General features: G+C 36.6%; 2 protein-coding genes across 3 annotated transcripts; one reads left to right on the plus strand and one right to left on the minus strand.

Annotated features, from left to right (window-relative positions):
* Positions 1-5,476: 5,476 nt before the first annotated feature.
* Positions 5,477-13,662, minus strand: LOC145994018 (uncharacterized). Of its 2 annotated transcripts, none has more exons than XM_083130105.1 (2): positions 13,569-13,662; positions 5,477-7,370 (listed from the first exon to the last, which is right to left on the minus strand). In XM_083130105.1, the coding sequence occupies exon 2, from the start codon at positions 7,290-7,292 to the stop codon at positions 6,087-6,089; it is 1,206 nt and encodes a 401-aa protein (XP_082986231.1). In that variant the 5' UTR covers positions 7,293-7,370; positions 13,569-13,662; the 3' UTR covers positions 5,477-6,086. The 2 variants fall into 2 exon arrangements, with proteins under 2 accessions (XP_082986231.1, XP_082986224.1); XM_083130098.1 differs by lacking the exon at positions 13,569-13,662 and adding an exon at positions 12,135-12,258.
* An 8,871-nt stretch (positions 13,663-22,533) lies between these two features.
* LOC146001295 (protein GVQW3-like) lies at positions 22,534-23,067 on the plus strand. The gene has a single exon (XM_083138637.1). The coding sequence runs from the start codon at positions 22,534-22,536 to the stop codon at positions 23,065-23,067; it is 534 nt and encodes a 177-aa protein (XP_082994763.1).
* The last annotated feature ends 965 nt before the right edge of the window (positions 23,068-24,032 follow it).

Raw genomic sequence — 24,032 nt, forward strand, 5'->3', positions numbered from 1 at the left:
TGGTCTTTTACCATCAGGTTTCCCAACACGAATCCTGTATACTCTTCTTTCCTCTCCCATTCGTACCACATGATCTACACACCTAAGTCTTCTTGATTTAATCATTCTAATAATATCTGGACATGAATACAAATTATGTAACCTTCTCCACTCATCTGTCTCCTCATCTGTTTTAGGCCCAAATATTTTCCTAAGGATCTTATTTTCAAATACTCTCAATTTATGTTCCTTTTTCAATGTAAGGGACCAGGTTTATTTACTGTATTTAACTTTTATTTTTTGTAATTAACAAAAATTAAAAGCTTATACTGTAGTTATTATATCTTTTTCTATCAGCTTATTTTGAAATTAATATTATTAGGTATAGTTTTTGATTTATAACTATATTGCTTTTTTTATCAATTTATCTAAGAGTACACGCAGACAAACACATGTGTACACACTTTTATGTAAATAGATATGCCTTTTTTCAATATTTTAGTATGAAGATTGCGCTTTAGCTATTTAAGCAAGGGTAGGAAAGGTAGGATTTCTGAGAATTTGTTGCAGGATTTTGTTGTCCAAGTATAGATGAGAACTGAGCTGGGAGACTGTTTTGAATCTTTTCATGAGAGTTTGCATGTGAACTGTATGCAAATTGAGCACTATTGACTGTGCATGCTTCTAAGTTTTGCTGTTATTTCACATCAACTCTGTGAGACTGTAGACAGTTTTCCCATTTCAAGGAGTTTTTATTGATTGTATTTGTATGTGTTTTGGGGACTTAGCAGTTTTATGTTATGAGGCAGTTTGTTGTAGAATATTTTTACCGGATTGTTTTGAGATATTGAGTGTCTGCTGTTTTACTTGTAATTATTTTCCTTCTTGTGTAGTGTATTTGACTATATTTTGTCCAAGTTCGTAGTATTTAGAATAATTGTTATTGACTTGTAGATGTAGGGAGTAATAATCCTTTGCAAGATGCCCTATACTTTAGTCTGAACATTATTCTTAGTGTTCACTTTTGAAGCCTTAGTATTCTGGTAGTATTATTAATGTAGAGGTAAATTAGGCTGAAATGTAGGCATTTTTCTGATAAATTATACTCACTTAGTTGTTTCAGCAGGTAGAAGTTGCATGATGGTTTACTGCTGATGTTAATTTGCTCTTCTTATGTACTACGTATGATGTAGCTTACTTGAGTAATTGGAATTTTCTACTGAAAAAAGGATTGCTTGTCTATTTTATTCCTATGTTGTTGAGTTTGTCCATAAGCAAGCCATGTTTTTACTCTATCCTATGCCTTGGAAGAATCTAGATATATTGTGTTTGCAGTTTTAGGTTTCTCTAAGGTTTCAGCTATGTAGGTTTTTAAACTGTGCTATGGGTGTGACTATTGATTTCTCTTTCTGGATGCCATGTTGGTTTCGTGCAATAGTGATTTAATATAATGACATATGTAATCAGTGTAATCCATATTAGAAGCATATTTCTTGCTCTAGTAAGAATCCTAACACTATAAATATCTGGATCATGCATAACCTAAAATTTTACAACTTCGTGCAGATACGTTCAAGCTATATTCATGCAGAAATTAAGTTACATTATATTTTCTCAACATTAAATAAATATACATTCTGCATCTGTTTCATATTACAAACGTTTTGCTTTTAATGGAGAATATCAAGCAACAAACAATTAAGTACCGTGCGTCCATTTCGATCTGTAGCCGAGAGATCGGGAGAAGCGTGGCGGGCGGCACTGATGGAGATGCCGACATTTGCGGCCTGAAATGCCCGCTTATTTTTATGGACATATGCAGACATTTATATAAATATTGCAAAACTAGCACTAACCTGTGTTATAAGAGTATGGTTTTAATTTTAGTAGCTTAGTGACTGTATGTGCCGATGATTTTGACACGCCCACCTCTTGTGAAACACGGCGTAGAGGTTTGTTTGGAGAACGTTCTAACGCTGCACCAATATCATCGAGTTTTGCTTCGGTTAGAATCCGTCGTTTTTACTTAGGTGTTTTAAAATTTAACGATAGTTTCTCGTAATTTAAGGACAAGATGTCTAACCGTATCTCTGTGTGGAGTTGAAACGCATGGGAATTTCTGTACAAATTACCTACACACGTCTCGACACGAGTTTGTTTTCACGTAGGTACGTGTCATACATAAAAAAAATCTTTGTTCTAACGTGAATCTTGCGGCTGGCATTCCAATCGTCTCACTGACACATCACACATACACACTACAATAACACAAACAAGTAACTGCAAGTAACCAAGAATAACACTCTTGCGCACAGTACGAAATTAACACGCTCTTGGTTTACATTGCTCGCCACTATATTTACAACTCTGTCTTCATCTAGTCGCGAAGGAACAAAAAACTCGAGCTCGGAGATTTCGGATTGCAAGGAAGCTCACGAACACTATTGACTTTTAACGGTTTCTTCTACAGCGTAATCTTGATACAGTGTTGCACATTCAAAACCTCCAAACGATCCCCATCGGCACAAAACTCTTTCAAGGATATAAACTTAAGCAGGACGTTACTGGTCAAAACTATGATTAAAATGTTTTATTATCTGTGGCTCTTAACATCGTTTCTAAAGCATATTTTTTTGTGTATATAAGAGCAGAACTTGGATGAATTACAGAAGAACTTTTGCATGTTATAACACAGGTTAGTGATCGTTTTGCAATATTTATATAAATGTCTGCATATGTCTATAAAAATAAGCGGGCATTACAGGCCGCAAATGTCGGCATCTCCGTCAGCGCCGCCCGCCATGCTTCTCCCGATCTCTTGGCTGCAGATCGAAATGAACGCACGGTATAAGACTTACCTTTCAAGTTATTACATTTTTCTCACATCCCGATGAAATATTTGTCCCCTTGTTCTCCTATATGTAGTAGTTACATTAGTTATTCTCTGGTAGCTTGGTTTGAGTTTCAGGCAAACACTTGTAATGATCGATCATATCGTTAGAAAACACCGAGTGAAATTTTGGCAACAGTGTATGCTAAAATTAGCACCACGACGATATGGCACTTCAAAAACCATAAACATAACAACCACTACTTTCTGAAGATACAAAATGTTTTCACCTTTTCACATGATATTTCAGGTACTAGTGGCTAAACACTGGATTCGTTGTTTCACAACAAAATCTTGCTTACTGGTCAAAAAAGACAAAAATGCACCGGTCTTGACAAGAACTACCACTTCAATGCCATCTGTACGCAGCAGTTTGAACATGACAGAGACCTTATATTTTCTGTTATTTACTTAAATACCTTTAATCGTAAAAAAATTGTAGGTATTTCAGGTACTAGTGAATAAAACAATCTTTCATATCGGAAAATTTCTTTCTTACCGAATCTATCTTAATGCTACAGTTTTGTCTGGGAATTTGCGCCTATTCTTTAACATGGCTTTAGAACCCCCTTAAAACAAATTTATTTTATCGGAGTTTCATGCTATGGCTCATTTTTTCATTTTAGCAAAAAGTGCTCATACTCTTTACATAGAAATAGCGTTACATATAGTATTGATATGTATATCCAGTGAGTACTACACCTAATGGATTTGATTTTAGTTAGTGTTTTAAGTCCACTTTGTGCACAGTAAGGCTAATCGGGACAGGACCTACAGTTCAAAGTGGAATCGTAACCACTATGTGCCTCCATCAGGTATCGAACCCCTTGATTACAAGGTAACGACACTACCACTGCGCCATCGGGGAGGCCCTACATCTAATGGGTGTAGTTTTTATGGTGTATTTTATAGTTCATAACAATCTTAAGTCTGTGATATTATTCAACTCAATAATGGCTTAGGAAAAGAAAACAATGCAATCATTGCATTATATTTGACATAAAATATTCATGCCTAAAAGTACTTTTGTGTATGATGGAACAAAATACAATATCTCAGTGATTTATCATTACATCTGACTGTAAAATATGTTACTGGTAAAATTAAACCATAATAAAGTATTAACTAAATACCTTTTAGTCTGTATTAGTTAGCACCAGAGAATTTGACTTTGAAATCTGTAGCTCCACCCTCCCCCACTTATTTAAGGCTGGTGTCATCACTGCTGATTATCTCCGGACATTTGCTGGTGCCAGTGTGACTGGTGTCAAGATTCTTCGAGTTTCGCTTGCAATAAACGAGATACTGTTTTCCCTTCCATAGGTTTCAGTGAAAACTGGTTTCTCATGAACTAGAATTTAAGAATCTCGTGGAAGAGGAATGACTGTGCACAATTAAAAGAAAATTACATTACTTTAAATCCTTTTTTGTTGACACAAATTACATGAATTGAATAAATTGTGGCCAAGCTGATAGCACATTCAAATGACACCAATACATACAAATATTTTAAATTTGTATTAATTTCTTGACTATTCTAAACAGTGCTGTGGATTAGTGAACAAATTAATGCAAACTTCTCCACATGGGCGTAACTTGGGGCTAATTTTGAGGGGGCAGAATCAAGCCCGCGACTTAACTTTGGGACAAGGGATTCGAAAAGTTATGCATCACATAAAAATAGAGGACCATTTGCTAAATAACTGACGTTTGTGAAATCACAAATATTACTCTCTGTTATTCTGCTCCTCAGGTTCCCTAACTCTAAAATTTTAATAAACATGCATTTTCTTGAGTGGGGGGGGGGGCAAGTTATGACTATGCTTCTCAAACATGGAGTTTTACTGTAAATCTTCAAGTCCACCTGGGATCAAACCTGGGACTCTCAACAGCAGTACCACTGTGCTATCGGAGAGGCCGAAAGGATGTAGAGACAGTCAAACCTCAATTTTACGTTTTTCCAGGGACTAGGATAAAAAAAAAGTACAGAAAATTCAGCAAAATGTAAAATTCTGGAACGTAAAATCAAGGTTGCACTGCATGAATCATAAACAAAATAAAATAAATTTAAAGCAAATTTTCATAAGTGTGTCCTACTCATAATAATCAGGTTTCAAATTCTTTTCTACCAGACTGTTACTCCAAAATATGCAATATTCTATAATTTTATAAAAATTCACACATTTTACATTCATCTCAGTTAACCAATATTAGTTCAAATTTAAATCCTAGTAGATACCATCCTTACTACGATCAATTGAACTGGACATAAAACTAGCCAAACTGATATTAAATGGATTACCAATTACTGCAAATCAACAATTCAATATTGAGAATGATAAGAGTTTCAACTAACAGCATGCATTCTGTCCCAGATACAATTCAGGCACAATTCCAGGCTTTCATGGTAAATTTTCCAAAAATTCAAGGTAAAATATTAATAATTATGAAAGTATTAATATAAGTTTTAAAATTTCATACTAAACACAATTACCTATACATTTTCTAACTTTCTGAATTTCTTTTAAAAAACTGATTATATCCATGCAGATACCATTAGAAAAAAAATATTTTAAAAATATGTTGTAAATAAATACAAAATTAAGATTTTTAGAATTTGTTTTATTTGCCCTTTAAAAAAACAATATGCATTAACTGATGGAAATGAACAAAGGACAAACATGCTGAAGTAACCAAGCTTTTTACCAGCAAGTAATTTGATAGATAATACAAAACACTTAGTGCACAACTCTTAAAGACAAAAGATACTGTAGCTCTGCAAAACAATGATTTATACAAAGAACATTTCAATTTATGCCTATGTTCAAGATCACTCTCCAAATTTACGCAAAACAAAGCCACCAACTCTCTTTTTTAATATATGGAGAACAAAATGAATTCTATATCTTATGTCAGACAACACTAACTTTTGACTTATTACACTTGAATGATGCTGATTTCTAGTCAGAGGTTAATATGCTGCCTACATGAACAAGAATCGGCTTAACTTCAATAAAAAAATAAAGCAGCATTTCTCTTGGGTAAATTTTTGAAACTTCGAAACTTAATTGCTTCACTTAAGTATTAAAACTTTGTTAACCAGTTTCTTTCATTTCTTCTTCATAACAGTAAAAATAAACAATTACTCTTCGAACTATGAAGAATTTAAAACTCAAAACATGAACAATAAAAATATATAGGCTTGTCTCTTTTGTACTTACATATTATCAGAATATTCACCACCAGCTTCACTTCTAGCAATAGCACCAGGAACAATCTTATCTTCAGCTGACTTAACCACAACTGGTGGAGTATTTGACGAAGTACTTTGTTTGTCTATATCCCCTGATTTGTTTTGTTCTATAGCAGAGCTGTGGTTTGCATCATCACAGTCTTTGTTGTCTAACACTCCTCTTATACAGCCAGGCAAAATCTTTTTGGAGTGAGGAATTTTTGGAGAAGGTTGGCTACCGGAGGATGCAGTATTGTAAGAACCACCATCTAAGTTATCTGACTGTGCAATCAATGTTACTTCATACCGCATTGACAATTTGCTGCATTCCTCATCTATTCTGACCTGTTTCTTGCTGTGAGGAATGTCGCCATTTTTTTCATTAGCCTGCTCGCACAATACTGTCAAGTTGGGCATGAACAGCTGAATGATTTTTTGTTCGTAAGCATTTCCTGCTTCATCAATGAATTTCACGATGCAAAGATCCAGAGTTGAACACATTGTGAGTATCTCCAAAGCATGTTTCAACTGTGTGTTCAACTTCTGTGTCACTTTGCAGTATATTGCAAGCGGTGGGAACCTCAAGAATGACTCAATTACAAACCAACCAACGTCCAGGAAGAAGATCTGTGTACTACCATTAACAATTCTGGTGCACATCACAACACGATGCCACTGCTCAACCTTGGCAAGATCTTCACCTGTTACAACAGTCGGTGGCTGGTAGTTTATTCCAACCTTGAAGCCAGTTGGACACCAATCCATGAACTGGATGGTAAGCTTTGTCTTGATTGTTGCGATGGCTGTGGTCACGTCCTTTAGTACGTCGTTTTTTCTGTACACCGTGCAGCAAACCATGTACTTACCGTGTCGTGGATCGTATTTTACCATCAGATTTTCTGGCTCGAAGCAGGCATTGCTGATTTCCGCAACGGACAGCTGCTCATGGTATGCCTTCTCGGCAGATATCACAGGTTCGTAGGTAACGAGGGGAAAGTGGATGCGAGGGTACGGTACCAAGTTGGCCTGGAATTCTGTAAGATCAACGTTTAAGGCACCATCGAAGCGTAAAAAAGAGGTAGTGATACAGGAAACAATCTGGCCGATCAACCTGTTTAGGTTTGTGTAGGTGGGTTGCTCAATATCCAAATTCCTTCTGCAAATAACATAAATAGCTTCATTGTCGACCATAAATGCACAATCTGAGTGTTCAAAAGTTGTGTAGGTTGCAAGGATCGAGTTGTATGGCTCTACAACAGCAGTAGATACCTGCAAGTAGACAAAAAAAATATATCCCATAAGATTCCATACGACTATGCTTAAGAAATTTGGAATATAATATTTGTAATGGGGAATAAAAAGCTTCTGCAACTACATTTTGCAGCTAACTGGTAACTAAACCTGTAATTTTCCCATAAAAACTGCCAGAAAAACTATGAATTTTATAACAAAAAATGGAGCAGTGGAAATCTTCAGTCTTTACACTGGTAATGCAGTAACATGTAAATGAGGTTCCACTGAATGACATATCCGAACTCACTCAAGCTTGATAAAGAACCTCTAGTTAAGATTTTTAAGTCAGCATAATGAACTAGAAGTTAACTTTACTGTACAGTGTGCCCGAGAAAATAATACCAATAAAGAATTTAAATAACTCAATCATTAACGACAGAAATGTCAAATAACGTTTATTTGGAAGAGAAAATCTTAGATTTTTTTAACCAAAGAACAAGAAAAAAATTTCACCTTAGTAGATCTCAATGTGTGCTCCTTTGGTGGCGCGATAAACATCGAGGTGGTACTCAACCTCCATCCACGTGTTCTTCAACATTTGATGAGTGACGGAGCCACATGGATCGATAATTCTTTCACGGAGATCATTGAGGTCTTGCACAGGTGTTTGGTAAACCATAGTCTTCACAGAACCCCAAAGGAAAAAGTCCAAAGGAGTCAAGTCTGGTGACCGTGGTGGCCATTTAATGGGTCCACCCCTCCCAATCCAATTACAAGCGAAATTGTTATTAAGGAAGTTTGTAACACAACTGGCATAATGTGGGGGGGGGGGCATCCTGCTGAAACATGTACCAATGAGGTATACGGGGTACAGCATACTGTTGCAACATTTGCAGGTAACTTGCACCTGTAACTGTAGCTTCCTCAAAGAAAAAGGGCCCAATTAACGAATCTCGTGTCAAACCACACCACACATTCAACTTGGGGCTGTCGCATTCATGTTCAACAACTGCATGGGGATTCTGCTCATCCCATATTCTACAGTTATGCCTATGCACTTTTCCGGAAATGTGGAAGGTAGCCTCATCTGAAAATGTTACGCATGTCAGGAATTCATTGTCACCATCAATGTGTGATAGCACTACACTAGCATAATCAAACCTACCGAGTTTATCACTGCACTTTAGTTTCTGAACAAGCTGTAACTTGTAGGCTCTAAGCCTTAACCTTTTATGTACGATATCATGCACAGTAGAACGTGGAATTTGAAGTTGAGAACTAGCACGTCTCACAGATTTACGCGGGCTTCTCTGGAAAGCTTCCTGAACTGCAACCACTTTATCCTCACTCACATGTTTCCGACCACTACCTTTCTTCCTCAACAAAGACCCTGTTTCCAGCAATTGTTTATGCCATTTAACAATGTAATGACGTCCTGGTGCTTCCTGTCAATATTATTGCCAGAATCTTCTTTGTACTGTTACAGGAGACTTAAATTCTGCAAACCAAAAGCAGCACTCAACTTTCTGACGAACAATAAACGGCGCCATTGTACAGACTACTCACGAACAAAGCCGCGAATGTGCTTAATTATGTTACGATTTTTTCCCTTCTGGTGGTAAAAAAAATCCTTTCTTCCCTCTTCCAAATAAACGTTATTTCACATTTCTATCGTTAACGATTGTTGAGTTATTTAAATTCTTTATTCAGGGTGGCTACAGACAAGCAGAAATGAAATTCCCAGACTTTTCAGGACAAATTTTATATTTTTCCCTGACAATTATGAACTAAATCCATGTTTTCGTACATAGAAATAATAAAGTCATACAGATCAAATTTAATATTATATTCAGGGAAATTGACTTAATTTCTCTATGATTTGAATTCAAACGGCAAAATAGCAAATTTGGAAAATTACTACAAATCACAAGCAATTCTCAGATTATTCGATGCACACATCGAAACACATAGTGTCTAATACCCCTAAAATCCCATAAACCTGATTCTCGCAAATGTTCCGAAAGTGAAACAATGGAATTGTACAAAACAAAGTGTCATATTTCCTTACATTATCAATGGAACTTATCATTCAGTCAGATTGACAGGATATTCAAGTACTGTGTAACTGACAACACATAGTTATACCATTATTGCTGGAGATATTAAACATTTAAGGCAAGAAATTTATAGATGGGAATCTACTGCATTGTACAGGTGCCTGATATAGCTAACCAAATCTTAAAACAAGAACACGCTGTTGATAACAGCTTCTGAAAGTTTACAAGGGGCACCGAGAAAATAAGTTCTGATGGCGTCTGTACTCCACGTACAGAGCAGGAAGTTTCCAAGTTATTTTTTTACTATTCAGTGTTATTATTCTCAAAATTCTGAATTTCATTTTAGTGCATTTTCTGGCAAATATACCTAAGATTTATTTATACCTTCACGGTGTTTTGAAACTAGTGTTTTAAATTGTACGTCCCATGGTCTACCTGTTCATGAGAGTTTGATATGTTTGAACTGATATTTGAGGAAGTTACTTTCCATTATTTCCTGGTGGACAAATACGGATGTTACGGCTCCCGTGTGGCGGTAGATGAGCATTCGATCTCCTGTCAAAACATCGCCACTTTGTCCTGTGATGCAAAGCATTCCGATAGAAGTTAAAAAATCGTGGGAAACACAGGGTTTCATGTAGCTGTCAGAATAATTTCATGCATAACATGTATTATAGTTTTCTCTTATTTAAAATGTTGGAAAGTGTGTGCGCGTTCTACATGCACAAATGTGGCATATTTTTTTAACCCTGATAAACACAAGAATGTTGAATTCGTAGTATTTTTAGTTGTTTATCACCATTTTTTTTAATACGTGGAAAATGCAACAATTGTGTTCAGATATTACTGCAGATTAACAAACAGCAATTAACATTTTTCAGTGTTATCGTGTTTGCAAAAAATCAAAGTCTCTACTAATTGGAACTTACCTTGCGGATGTCCCTTGTATAAATCAGTAAAATAAAAGTGAAAATTTAGCAGGGATGGCAGAGAAACGTCTGGAATTGAAGGATTCAAGTAATTGCTATATTAAAATATTTACCTATTTATTATTATTATTATTATTATTATTATTATTTTATTTCATAACATTGGGCATTAACTTCATTCACTCAGTGGCAGATTGACAATTATCTCTCATGTCATCAAATGAACATAAAGTTTTGCAATTTCCGAATTCTGGTTGTCATTATTTCAGTGCCACATTTCCACATAGAGGCGAAAATTTACACCAAGTTCTTTTCGTAGACTCTATACCACATTTCATAGCAATCCATTGCTTTGAACAGGCTCCAGAGGGCTCTAAGTAAGGAAACTTCAATTCAACCAAATGGAATATGTATATACACGCACACAGGTCTTAAAAAAAAAACTTCACACAGCTATGAGAACTTTCTACGTTGGAAACTCAGAAACTCAGAAAGGGATTTATTCACACGGAAATGGAGTATATGCTCACATCTTGAGAAACAACTCTGCTATGTTTGCATCACATGCTCATTTTCATTAATATAACTCGCTGATAGTCTCAAAAACATTTAAATAACTAAAGCCTGGACTTTTAGGTGTTTAGAATATTCAAATATGATGTATCGCATCATACATATGGCAAGCAAGACTGTAACTAAACCACCCCAATATACAAAAACTGAAATTTTGCACATATTCCTTCCATTTCGCTCTATCCAGTTTAGTCTGTAGATTTCATTAATTAATGCTTCATGCATAAACAGGGCAGTAGAGAATTTGATCAACTCTTGTCTCCTACATTAACCTTACCTCAAAAACTTGATACAATACTTCTTTCTAAGATTTAACATGAAAACTTATGCAATAAATGTGAACCTATTTTGGACTTTTCTTACATCTAAATAGTCCAGACCCCATTAACTACTCAACTCCCTGGTGCAACAGTCCTTTGAGGGCAAGCAACTATCTTTGACCAGTACATCAAGATCTGTAACTGTTGTCATCTTCCAAACATCATACAATGAAGAATTTGGTACTGGCTCTTGGACCAAGAAGTCTGTCATATATATATTTAACAGGGCAGCTTTTAACTCACTTTGTAAAACCAAAATTCTAGGACTTTTCCAGGTTTTCCTGGTCCTTTCAAATTACATTCCACACCACTGTATAATGATTAACATACTTCAACAAGCAAATCATGTTTGTTCAATATTAATGAAAATCAATTTAAATAAAAACCTTTCTTGTATGAAAAACACTTGAGAATAAAATCAAAATATGACTTCAGTTTCAAATTGTAGCAGGCAATTTTTTCATGATATTCAGGTAGATGTGAACCATCCAAACTTAGGGGGGAGATGAAAGAGGATTCCCCCTACCAAATTTTTAACAAAGCATCCCCCCATTAACCTGAAGGCTAGACCAAATATCCACCTTCCCCTAACTAAAATTTTCCACTTCAGGCACTGCTGAAATTACTCGTATCTTGGTTTATAAGACCAGGTAATGTTGCTACAAAATTACAAGCAACTCCCGTATTTATAAACATTATACACTGTCCCAGGAATCTGTGGAGCAAAGCCACGAATAACAGTAGAGAAGAGGAGAAAGCGAGTGGGCTGAGAAAAGCAGTGTATGCTGCTGCAAACGGCTGGTAGATGCATTCACTCACGAGTTTATTGGTCAGTCTCGATTCCCTGTGCAGAGACTTGTTTTCGTTTGTTTGCTTGCTGCAGAGATTCCCGGGACAGAGTAACTGTTCTTCAGCACCTACCTCAGCATACTTAGAAGGAACATCTACTTTCTCCACACCCACACATATCTTGCACGACGTTGCAGCTGCCATTTGCAGAACTACCTGTCCTACCCCTGAGCCTAGGTCAACAAACACATCGTCTTTTGTGCTAGATATGTGCCCTCTTATTGCATAGCAGTCTTCTTTCTGCTACGAGATTTAGATGAATCTCTGGAAGACATTTTTCGTTAACGAAGGAAAAAAAACTTACACACACTTACATACTTGAATATCAATCAAATGCAGTTAGAATCCACTTTAATCCCAGACCTACTGAGATTATATTTCACATCGTCTATCCGAAGAACTACTTAACTTCAGAGTCCTGTCACACAGTTTTGCTAGTGTCTTAGAGGTCTGAGCATTTTACATTATACTCAGTAAATCACTGTTCTACTGCACAGTAAATTATGAAATAACAATAATGTATATAGTTCAAAATCACAGGACTGTTCTCTGTAGAGTATACTTATTATTTGCACTAAATAAATACATTAAATTATGCACCAATTCCGATGATTCGAACTATATGCAAAAACGTTCTTGTTACCTCCTTCACTTGTTTCTTACAACTGGTTGCTACGCAACAAAACAGTATGCTATAACATTTCTTTCTTTATCTTTTACACAAGAAGTGATTATACATTTTACAATTTGAAAACAGTCACAGTACATTAACAAATTTAAAATCAAGTGCATACAAAAATTTCACGCGAGCAGTGAAATGAAAAAAAAAAATCTCATGCCAATGCTAATTTTCAGTTTTAAAGAAAAATATTACCAGTTTTCTAAAGAAAAATTAGCATTCTGATTTTACTGTCATGAACACTTCAAATATTCAGTTACTACATAATTCAGATTCCAAAAATACTAAATTTGAAAGTACTATAGATACTTCTGAAGAACAAGCATGGTTCAATTTAGGGTAAAAGAAAATAATAATAACAAAAAAAAATCACACCAGCCCATCTCTCTCATGAACTTTTTTTTTTTACATATAGGATTAAGCCACGACTCGAAATAACACAAGCTATGAAATATAATCTTAAAACATTTCATATGTTAATTATTACAAGATTGAATTAAAAGAAATTCTTGCACCAGAGTGGTCTTCCTAAAGAAGGTAGTACCAGTAACAGCATGAATAACTATGCAATACATTCTAATATATTGCTGCAGATTTTGAAACTTGGCTAACAGTGCAAATATTTATAATCCCATGTTTATTATTCCGATTTAATGATACACGTGATACATGTACATTAAAAAATTCAGTGTACTCAGTGATTATAAACAAAAATGGAAATTTTAGTAAAAGCTCAAAATATTTTTTTGAAACAAAATTGCTCAACAAGGTAACATGAAAAATCCTAGCTTTCTTCACTAAATACAAGATTAAAAAACTTTACTCACGAACACCTGTGGGTTCCAGATCTACAAATACTGATCGTGGGATGTGTTTTCCTGCACCAGTATCACTGAAGAAAGTGTTAAAGCTGTCATATCCTCCTTCAATAGTCTTGTCAGAGGGCATCTGGTCATCGGGTTGAATACAATGTTGAAATGAAAGCAACTCCCAGCAGGCATTCCCAATGTTCGCACCAACCTGGCCAATGTGAAAGGAAAACACTTGTTACTAATGAAAGTATAGATATCACTACTTAAAAACACTACTTCCAGGTTTAAAAAATCTTAGTTTTGGTAGCAAATCTAACATTTAGTGCACACCACTAGTTTCATTATTTAAATTTCTAGCACATGTAACAACATTCATTCCAAATGTAAAATTTAATACTTTCTCTTTTACTGCTTGAAAAACCTGTCTGGATGACAATTACCATGTTGAAAACAAAGTTCATTTTTAGCAAGAAAGTGATCAAACTAATAATTTATACACACGATTTATAGTCCAGAGAAATTGCATACTTTGCACATTCAATTTGGCAAAAAATGAAAAGTTGTCAAGATTCTAAGAGATTGATTATAGTGTGCTTTTCCAACAAGTGCATAATCTCGACTACTGCTATTCATATATAGATCCACAATTTGCAACAAAATATTAACGTTAATTCCACCAGCAACTTTCTTGATATCAAAATTTTAGTTTTCAGAAGCAAGTGTTGATTTTTCTTAAGTTAATGTGGCAGGTGTTTTTTTCAATCAATTCAATCAACCTTTCTGATGACATTAAAATGTCAACTTCACTTCCCGTGTATATGGAGAAATAATGAGTGGAGTTCAACTTACAGTATAATTTAATTTTAGTTTATTTATTTATTATTAATAAACACTTTCAATTTGTAACCAATAAAATGTTCAACAAATTAGATGTAAATATTGGTTTGATGTACATTACCTAATTATATTAATCATAACAATATCATTTATACATATAACTATTACATAGTTGGAATCCTATTTTTAAAAGAAACTACTTTAGAAAGGGTGAAAATTCTGTTTTTCACAGTTTCCCATCAACAAAAATTGAAATTGCAATCACAAAATTACGTTATTATTATTGTTGTTGTTACTAGCTGCTGTAATAGAAATATTACTATAATTTCCACTGAATCATAGGAACATTAGGACTTACCCGAGTGGATGAAATCTAGAAATATCGTTGTTCGGAAAGTATTGCCTGTTTGCTCACAGAGTGGCGCACAATACCACAACCTTCACTTTCCCGAAATAGGTCACGTCAAGCATATCGCCCACTGAGCCACGGAGAAACGTGGCAACAGAACTTCTGTTGTCTGCTTCTATTGAAATCAAATGGTGTAATACCCACTATACAGGTAAAGTGCGGGACCAAAGCACAAAATTTTCATGTCAGAAGTCTGCAGGTTTCTAGGGTGGAAATAAATTTTTTGTCCTTGAGCCATGTCTCCAAATGCCCTCTCAAGTAATTCCGCGTCTCTTCGTTTAGCTCTCTCTGACAAGCATCATGCTTGGCCCTGCTGTAACCAAGCATGGAAAATATTCCGCTTTGTGGCGTTGTTTGGAGTGTGGAGGCATGGTACATAGGCAGAACAACCTTCGGAAAGGGACATGGAATTTTCCACTCGGATGTTCGTGGTGGAACGTTTCTGGCTTCTCAGCTAGCATTAAGCTTTAGTCATTCCTCGGCCATGTTCCAGGGGGCGTAGGGGGAAAGCTATGGGGGGGAGGACTTCTGGGAAAATACAACACCTCTTATGATTGTCTAACAATACACCTGAACATTTAATATGCAAAGTTTTAGGAAAACATCCATATCTCTGAAACTAGTAGACATATCGGGTCATTCTTTTTTAAATTTCAGTGCAAACATTAGTCTATAAATTTGGTCCTCTTCATGTTTTAAATATTTCCAATGTTTCAGTTATTTTAATACAAAATGAAAAAAAATAATTATACTTGCTTGGAAAATTATCCAAACAAAAGTTGTAGAGTATAAAATTATCTTTAATTTGATACCAATGATGACAAGTTTGCTACTAACATTTGCCCTGTAGTGAGTAAAGTTTGAACATGTGCGTATTAAAAACTTAATTTCTCTACTTTCACATTCAGCCACCTCTACTTTTAGATTGAGGTGACATTTAGGATTTAACAATTACTCTGACAATTTTCTTTCTTTCTTTTTTTTTTTTCAAAATTTTAATCTGGCTCTGTAATCAAGGGCAATAACTCTGAACACACAAATGCCACTATAATAAACATCTAACAGGATGAAAAAAAATAATACTCTGTACATAGGAAATGAGCGAATCTAGTCTCAGTAAGTTGCAGGATGTAGTAGGTTATTTTGCAAAAGGTAAGATCACGTTGTTATTTAACGTTTTGAAATTACTACTTTTTAAAAAATAAAAATTCTTAAAAAGTCTATTTAAATCCACCTCCCTGCACTATCAAGCACAGACATTTTATGGTCATCTTTCGATATTTTCTTCTTATGCCATGGCTTGTGATATTTACATCGTACAAATTTTGAAATTTGACAATTTTTCTTCGTAAAACTGCCGACTCCTTGGCTCATCCTCTGTGCCTGTTACTTAATAAGTGTTTTTCCACAGGTGTGTTTCCCGGCTTGTTCGAACGTGCCAATATTGTACCTATCTACAAATCTGGAGACAAGAATTCCACAAATTCGTATAGACCGACCTCTCTTTTGTCACCTCTCTCCATTGTCTGTGAGAAAATAACTAAAGACAGGTTGCTAAAGTTTACATCTCCCCTTATAAATACTGCTCAGCATGCTTGACCAATCTATCGGTATTACTTTCACATGCTACTCACACTATCTCAAATCATTCTAAATCATAATCTCCTTCATAAATTACAATTCAGATTTAACATCCACGGGGAATTTCTATCCTTACTACAAGACTATCTGAGTGCACGAGAGCAGCACCCCTTCCAGCTTTCATCCTGTTTTGTCTGGAGTTCCCCAAGAGAGAATCTTAGGCAGGCCCGTAGCTAGAGGGGGGTAGGGGGGCAACTGCCCCCCCCTGGGAGCCTGCTTTGTCCCCACCCCCTGTGAAAAATACAGAACACATTCCTACCTGGAATTCTCACTAATCTTTACAATTGTATCATGTGTAACTCTAGCCACATAACAAGAACACTTACTGATTTTGTGATTTATTAGGGTGTATGGGATTCCATATAATGTCATATCAGGATTGGGTGAGGGGGGGGGGATTCCCTTCCAGATTCAAACTTCGGGAAATGATTTCGCAATTTTCAGTATCTAGAACAGTTGTGACATTTTGAGTAGTCTTGTATTAAAGGTGCCAAATGTGTTCGGATGTTTTTCTTGGATGTGTTGCTATGAACTTGGAACTGCTTAAAATTTTGTTTCCCAAGTCTAACTTTTGGTATTAGTGATTCATGTGGTAGAGAGAGGGAGTGGATATTTGATTCTTGTTACTTAGCATTGCTTTTCAGCAACTTCTAGCTAATCGCAACAATGAGTGATGACATGAAATTGATGAGACTCTTAAACAGTGCCGCAACCACAGGGAGGACTAAACTCTTCCCAGAAATCTCATAAGAACACGATGCTTTAATCTTACAGCAAGCTCTTACAGAACTACTTGTGTGGTGTCGCCTGTGGAAACTTCAAATGAATCCTAAGAAATGCTCCTGCCTCACCATTTCTCTAAGAAGGAACAAACTCGATTCTGCTTACTACCTTGAAAACAGTCCCATCAAAAAAGTTTCCTCTCAAAAAGATCTCGGAGTTATCATTGACAAAAAACTAAACTTTAATGAGCACATTACGAACACTACTAAAAGAGTGTTCTCGATCTTCTGTACAGGTTCACTGAAATCCAAAACCAATCATCAACCAGCATATTTTACAAATCTCTTATCTCCCCCATTCTTGAATACTGCTCTCCTATCTGGACCATGGCTTCAAAAACAAATCTTTCCCGGATTGATTCTGTTCTCGACTTTTTCCTCGCGACAGAATACCTTCTCTGAGGCACCTTCACAAAACATATTATGTCTGTCTTCAATATCCAACCACCACACACTCGTCCCGAATTAGCAGACATGAAATTCTTGCACAAAATCATGAATGGTAAAATTAAATGCGAATTTCTGCTCAACAAATTTCATCTACGCGTCCCCGCATGGCCAACCCGCAATGTCAAGCTCTTTCACAATCCCACCACAAGCGGTCTCTTTTCTACAGGTTTCCTCACTCATAATAACCTGCCTCCAAATGTGGACATATTCTTGCCAGAACAAAGTTTTAGAAAATTGTTTTCAGTGCCATCTTGAACTCTATTTTGTTGTTGTTATTTTCCTGCTGTTACTGTTTCAGTGTAAAATGGTCATTCAATACTGTATCTGAAATTTTAGGTAAAATAAAGAAAAAGACAGATTAAAAAATAATATAGGTATGGGTTATATTTGAAGATTCACAGCTTGCATTTCTGATTTGATATTTCAGAATATTTCAGTTATTTCTTAGAGTCTGAAGAACATGTAACATATACTGTTAATAGTATTTTGGGAAACAGAAAATTCCAGCAGTATGTTACCAGAATATACCTCTCATCATCATCATTCACAGTTTCCTGCCTGTGGCACGAATATACCTCTACCAAGTATAAATTTTTCCATCGGACATTCTGACTTTCTTTTTTTTAAAAAAAAAAAAAATCAATGGTACCCTAGGCTACCACTTGCTGCACAGCTGTCATTCAGTTATTCAGTAGAATCTTTTTTGTTTGAAAAAGAAACTTCATGCAATGGTTGCAGTTCACGTAACTTTGTGACCAACAACAGTTTTCCACATGCTTAAAAGACAGAACCTATTAATACAAAAAAAAGTCAAGAAAAGGAAAAGGACCAGGAAAATATGGTGCTTCATAAGCATAGTTCCAAAATCTTGTAGGAAGGTTCAGCTTACGTTATATTGTGAGACACAAATACACACAGAACCCTAGTTTGTGTAAATAATGCTTACTATGTTCTGTCTCTGGTCCTTGCTCAATGTATGTGCTGACAACATTGGCTTCTTGGCAGATGAGCTACCCGAGCCACCCTCTTGGCTTCCTACATCACTCTCTGATGAGGTCTGTAAAATACATTGTAGAAGTAAAATCAGCCACCTTAGGTAAATAGTAACTATGATGCAATGAATAAAATACTTAACCTTGTCATAATAAATAATTAAACTTCACACCATGTGTCATCAGCATCATAACGTCAAGACTCATACTTGTAGGAAAGGCCCAAAGTTTCAAACCACTTAGGTTCAAAACTATGTAGCAAAACCGCACAGATAATAAACATTTCAAAATATGCAAGTTTATGTTGACCAGCATAAATTATTAGGTGTTTGGAAAGAGAATCTTGGGAAATATTCACCAAGGTAGACATATTCCAAAACTCAACTATTATTTAATTTAAGTGCTCTAATTTTTATTTCTGCCACTCGTGTGTTATCCGTTGAGACCCATGGTGTGAGGTACCATTCAGGGTGTCTACAATTTCATAAAAACAAAATTCCCTGCCCTTTCCAGGCCAAGTCATGAGAGCAATTCATGTATATAACCAAGAATTCCACTGAAACAAGTTTTTTACAATATTCATTTCACATTTAAAAGTAATAAGAAGCGAAACTAAACCGAAAATTACTGTTGAATAGGAAGACTGGGGTTCTTGCTTGTCAGTTTTTGCTTTCTTCAAAAGCCAACTTTTAAAGCACTACAAAAACACTGATTCTTCCAGAAACAGAGTAAATTTCCCTGACACTTGCATGACTTTTCAAGAAAAATTAAATCAGACTTTTTCAGGATTTCCAGACTGGTAGACACCTTGCTATTCTAGACAAAATAATATTTATTAGTGCTGAGCCAATACCACATTGAACCGATGCTGACACTCTCACCTATTCCCACTGATACCGATGCTGATACTTGAAAATTGTAATATTTTAAATATGTTCAAAATATTGATCAATATTAGTGTGTAAGTATTCTACAAGAAATTTGATATAAAATATTCAATAATAAAAATACATGTTATATAAGCACAAAATTCAATTTCTTATCTCAAAATTTGGTGTAAAATAAAAAGAAACTTCGAATTTTGCATAATTTCCAGCATAATTAGACTCCGTGAAGTGTAGTGCAGCATTTTTGCGGACCCCGTGATAGAAAGTATCGGCTGGTATCGATAAATAAATTCCAACCGATACTTTTCAATACAGATACCAATAGTACATTGGCATGGTATCGGCTTAGCCCTACTATTTATAAAAATCATGTTCAAATAATTCAATCAAATATAGTTAACATGCACCATTCGTATAATTATAGAATGAAATCAGAAAGTAAAAATATGATTTTGTATAAAATAATGCAACTTTAACAAATCACAATTCAATGAAAAGTAAACAAAATAGAATAAAAATAGTGTGTTATTGGAAATGATTAAAAACTGCCACTTTGATAGGTAAGGTAATAGTTTGATAGTTATGTAATAATATATACCACATTTACTCATGTATAATGCACAGTTCTTTTCCAAAATGTTTGCCCCCAAAAATTGTGGTGCGTATTATGCATGGAATAATTCGAACAGCCAACATTAAAACCATGCACGATTTCACTATGTCATTGTGTATAACATGTACAGTCACAGGCACTTCTGGGTTGTAGGATTCCATTGATAGTCAATGTGGTTACTACAACCCAGAAGTGTCCATGACTGTACATATCAACAGCAGCAAGTACAAAGTACTAGGTTGGATGTTTTTAGTAATAATAAAAAAAAAACCTAAAAGTGAAATGACTAGAGGCCGGGACTTATGTCCCATAAAACTGTAAAATATGTATGTAATTGTCATACAAATAAGAAAATGTGTCATGAAAAATTAAAAATTGTCAAAAAATGCAGAAATATTCCCAGTAGAGCCAAAAATATGTACAACAGTACTTTCGAACTTCTCATTATACGGGATGTCCGTATCATCCAGGGAAGATCGACTAGGAATGGGGGGTGAGGTATTAAATGAAGTCAGAATTTCTTTAACCGAAGAATGTAGTGGGGAAATACTGAAAATAGCGTGAGATTCACTGCAATCATCCTAAGTTTCATTTACTATTATATCAGATTTACACCCTTCTTAATTTCCCAGTCAAGGTACATAGCAATCTAAATTCACCACACTGTAAAAAATAGCAAAAAATTCTTGACCTTTTCTCGACTTTCATGACCTACATGTTGATTTCTTGACATGCTTGACTGGTAGACACCCTGGTATACCATGGCCAGTAAAGCTGTTCCAAACTGAGGGGGTGTATATATGTTCCAGCATCATGTGGCAGCAATTAATGTGCCATTTCTTGACAACTACACACAATATTTCAGTCGTCTCTTGTTAATAATAGAACAAAAGAAAACACTTACCAGTGAGAAACAATTAGGGGTCCAGGGACAAATCTAAGTTTTCAAAAAATTCCAAAAATTATGACTTTCGGAAATGTTGTGTAAATTCATTTCTTGTTTTTGTTTCTTTTTCTTACACGAGTGGTCTTTTGTCATGTTTCCCTGCAAATTTGATCCATTCAGCATCCACAGGACAGACACTAGAAGCGAAATTCATCACTGTTTTTCCGTAAGATGGCAACATTACCACTCTTCTTTCTATGTAGTATATTGTATACAGAGGCTGTTCAGCGTATATTTGACCAAACGCAATTCCTTCACTCTGCACTCAGAATGAACTCTCACAACCTTGGTTGGACATGTTTGTCAGTGTAGTATGTGAGCTGCAAAAGAGTGGTTGTGTTTTCTCACTGGGCCAAAAAATCCTGCCCAAACTGAGCCGCTTTTGGGAGGAGTGCATTGTATAACTTTCCAAGTGTTTCCGTTTTCTTGCTTGGCCAAAAATTCTGCCAAAACAGTCGCTTTTGGGAAGCTTATGTTGTAGCCCTTTATGACGCAAAGTTCAGTGTGTCAATGATCGGGAAGTACTGTAAGAGCAAGAATTGTGACGTTAGTTTGACTTGATTCAAGAATGTGATCGGCAAGTATAAGGATTGCATGGCCCCAGCATTCGGTTCTCCAACAAAGGGGACGAGAAGATGGCCGTGCACACAAGCCACCACCAGTATGCACACGAAACTTCGCAGAATGGCCATGCAAGAGAATCCACCGACCCAAAGACAGATGGAAAATCATCTCAATATGTCTTTGGAATCTGTTAACCGCACCTTGCACCTGCATACTGGTGGTGGCTTGTGTTCATGGCCATGTTCTCATCCCCTTTGTTGGAGAACCGAACACTGGGGCCATGCAATCCTTATACTTGCCGATCACATTCTTGAATCAAGTCAAACTAACGTTACAATTCTTGCTCTTACAGTACTTCCCGATCATTGACACACTGAACTTTGCGTCATAAAGGGCTACAACATAACCTTCCCAAAAGCGACTTTTGGCAGCATTTTCAGCCAAGCAAGAAAATGCAAACACTTGGAAAGTTATACAACGAACTCCTCCCAAAAGTGGCTCAGTTTGGGCAGGATCTTTTGGCCCAGTGAGAAAACACAACCACTCTTTTGCAGCTCACACACTACACTGACAAACATGTCCAACCAAGGTTGGGTGAGTTCATTCTGAGTGCAGAGTGAAGGAATTGCGTTTGGTCAAATATACACTGAACAGCCTCTGTATATATTACGAGGGTTGGGGCAAAAGTCATTGCAACTGTTTTTTTTCTTGCAGATATGCGAGCGCAGCACAAAGTGCTATTTGTCGCATGGAAGCCATGCAGTCATAGTGTGTATGCACAACAACAGATGGCTCTGTGATTGCAGGAAGTAGCACAGAGAGCACTCTGAAATCAGTTGTGTGGCGAGCGTCGTGCGAGATGGACGTAACCCGTGTTGAGCAGCGCTCGTACATCAAACTAGCCGTTCGCCAAGGGTTGAATGCGAGAGATTGTCACAGTGAATTGGTGGACGCCGTTGGGGATAATGCTCTCCCATACCGGACAGTAGCATGGTGGGTACGAAAGTTTCATCAAGGACGTGTGTCAACCGGTGATCAGCAACGCTCTGGACGACCTGTCAGTGTGCGGACCGACGAGGCACGTGCAGTCATCGAGCAGCTCCTGGAGGAAGACAGACGATGGACGCTACAGGAGTTAGAGAGGGTAAGTGGCTACGAGAAACGCACCATCCACAGGATATTGCGGACAGAGCTGCAACTGCGCAAAATCGCATCGCGGTGGGTACCACATGCACTGACGGAAATTCAATGGTGGATGCGATATGCAACATGCTCCGACCACCTAGCACGCTTCCAACAGGATGGTGACCACTTCCTGTCACGAATAATTGCCATCGATGAATTTTGGGCCAGGGCTTACGAACTGGAACTCAAACGTGAGTCTGCAGAGTAGCGACACAAGACGACATTGCCAATGCTGTGCAACAACAGATGACCCGATTCACACATGGTGCGACCATTGGTGACACAGATGGCATTCCGAGTCTCCCACATCGTTGGCAGCGTGTGGTGCACATGGCAGGTGACTACTTTGAGAGCCTTTAGCCCCAGTTTTGTTCTCTCAACTGTAGAACAGGTATGTAATTTTCTTACACGATCAAACCAGTATTGTCCTGTACACTATCGTAAAAAATATGTGAGGCACAATGTTCGTGTTTTTTAACTGTCCCCACATGTAGTTCCCCCCCTTGTCCTTTCATCTGTATATGTCGCATTTTCCAACCGGGCTGGTATCTGCAAGAAAAAAAATAGTTGCAATGACTTTTGCCCCAACCCTCGTAGTATATATACCCCCAAGAAGTATTAGCCTATTCTCAATGATACTTTGATTGGTTTTTGGAAATTTTGTGTAAATTCACAGCTACATACATGTTCAATTCACTTTGGACTATTGTGGTAGCCACATAGGGATGCTGAATACCAATTTTAGTATTTAAAAAGGTAAAAAAGGTAAAGTGTTCCTTTGTGCATAACACCATGCCATGAAGGCGTATAGGGGGTGTGGGGGTAACGCCCCACACTTCTTGATCCGGTCATGAGTGGAGGTGATGTGATCAGCATCACGCCCCTGACTGCCTTTACCCCCCAGGGTTTCCCCCCAGGTACCCATGTTATTCGACACTGGGTGGGCACCGGGGCTGCTTCCAACATTAGAAAAGTTCCCGGATTTGAACCGGCCAGGGATTGAACCCGGGACCTTTAGCATGGTAGTCAGGCGCGTTACTGACTGAGCCAACAATTTTAGTATTTTCTTTAAACAATTGGCATAAGCAATAATACAAAACATACCCTCTTTGGAGGTTTCTGAACAGGTTTCTCCTCTTCTTCACCGTCCTGACTACCATCATCATCTTCTTC

Source organism: Lepisma saccharinum, chromosome 1 (assembly GCF_977018435.1).
Source record: "Lepisma saccharinum chromosome 1, izLepSacc3.1, whole genome shotgun sequence".
NCBI lineage: Eukaryota > Metazoa > Arthropoda > Insecta > Zygentoma > Lepismatidae > Lepisma > Lepisma saccharinum.

Coding starts and splice junctions, on each gene's coding strand:
- LOC146001295 (XM_083138637.1), top strand. CDS start 22,534: ATGGACGTAACCCGTGTTGAGCAGCGCTCGTACATCAAACTAGCCGTT.
- LOC145994018 (XM_083130098.1), bottom strand. CDS start 12,206: ATGGCAGCTGCAACGTCGTGCAAGATATGTGTGGGTGTGGAGAAAGTA. Junction 7,371..12,134: donor TTCCTTCTAAGTATGCTGAG/GTAGGTGCTGAA, acceptor GTCTACTTGCAG/GTATCTACTGCTGTTGTAGA.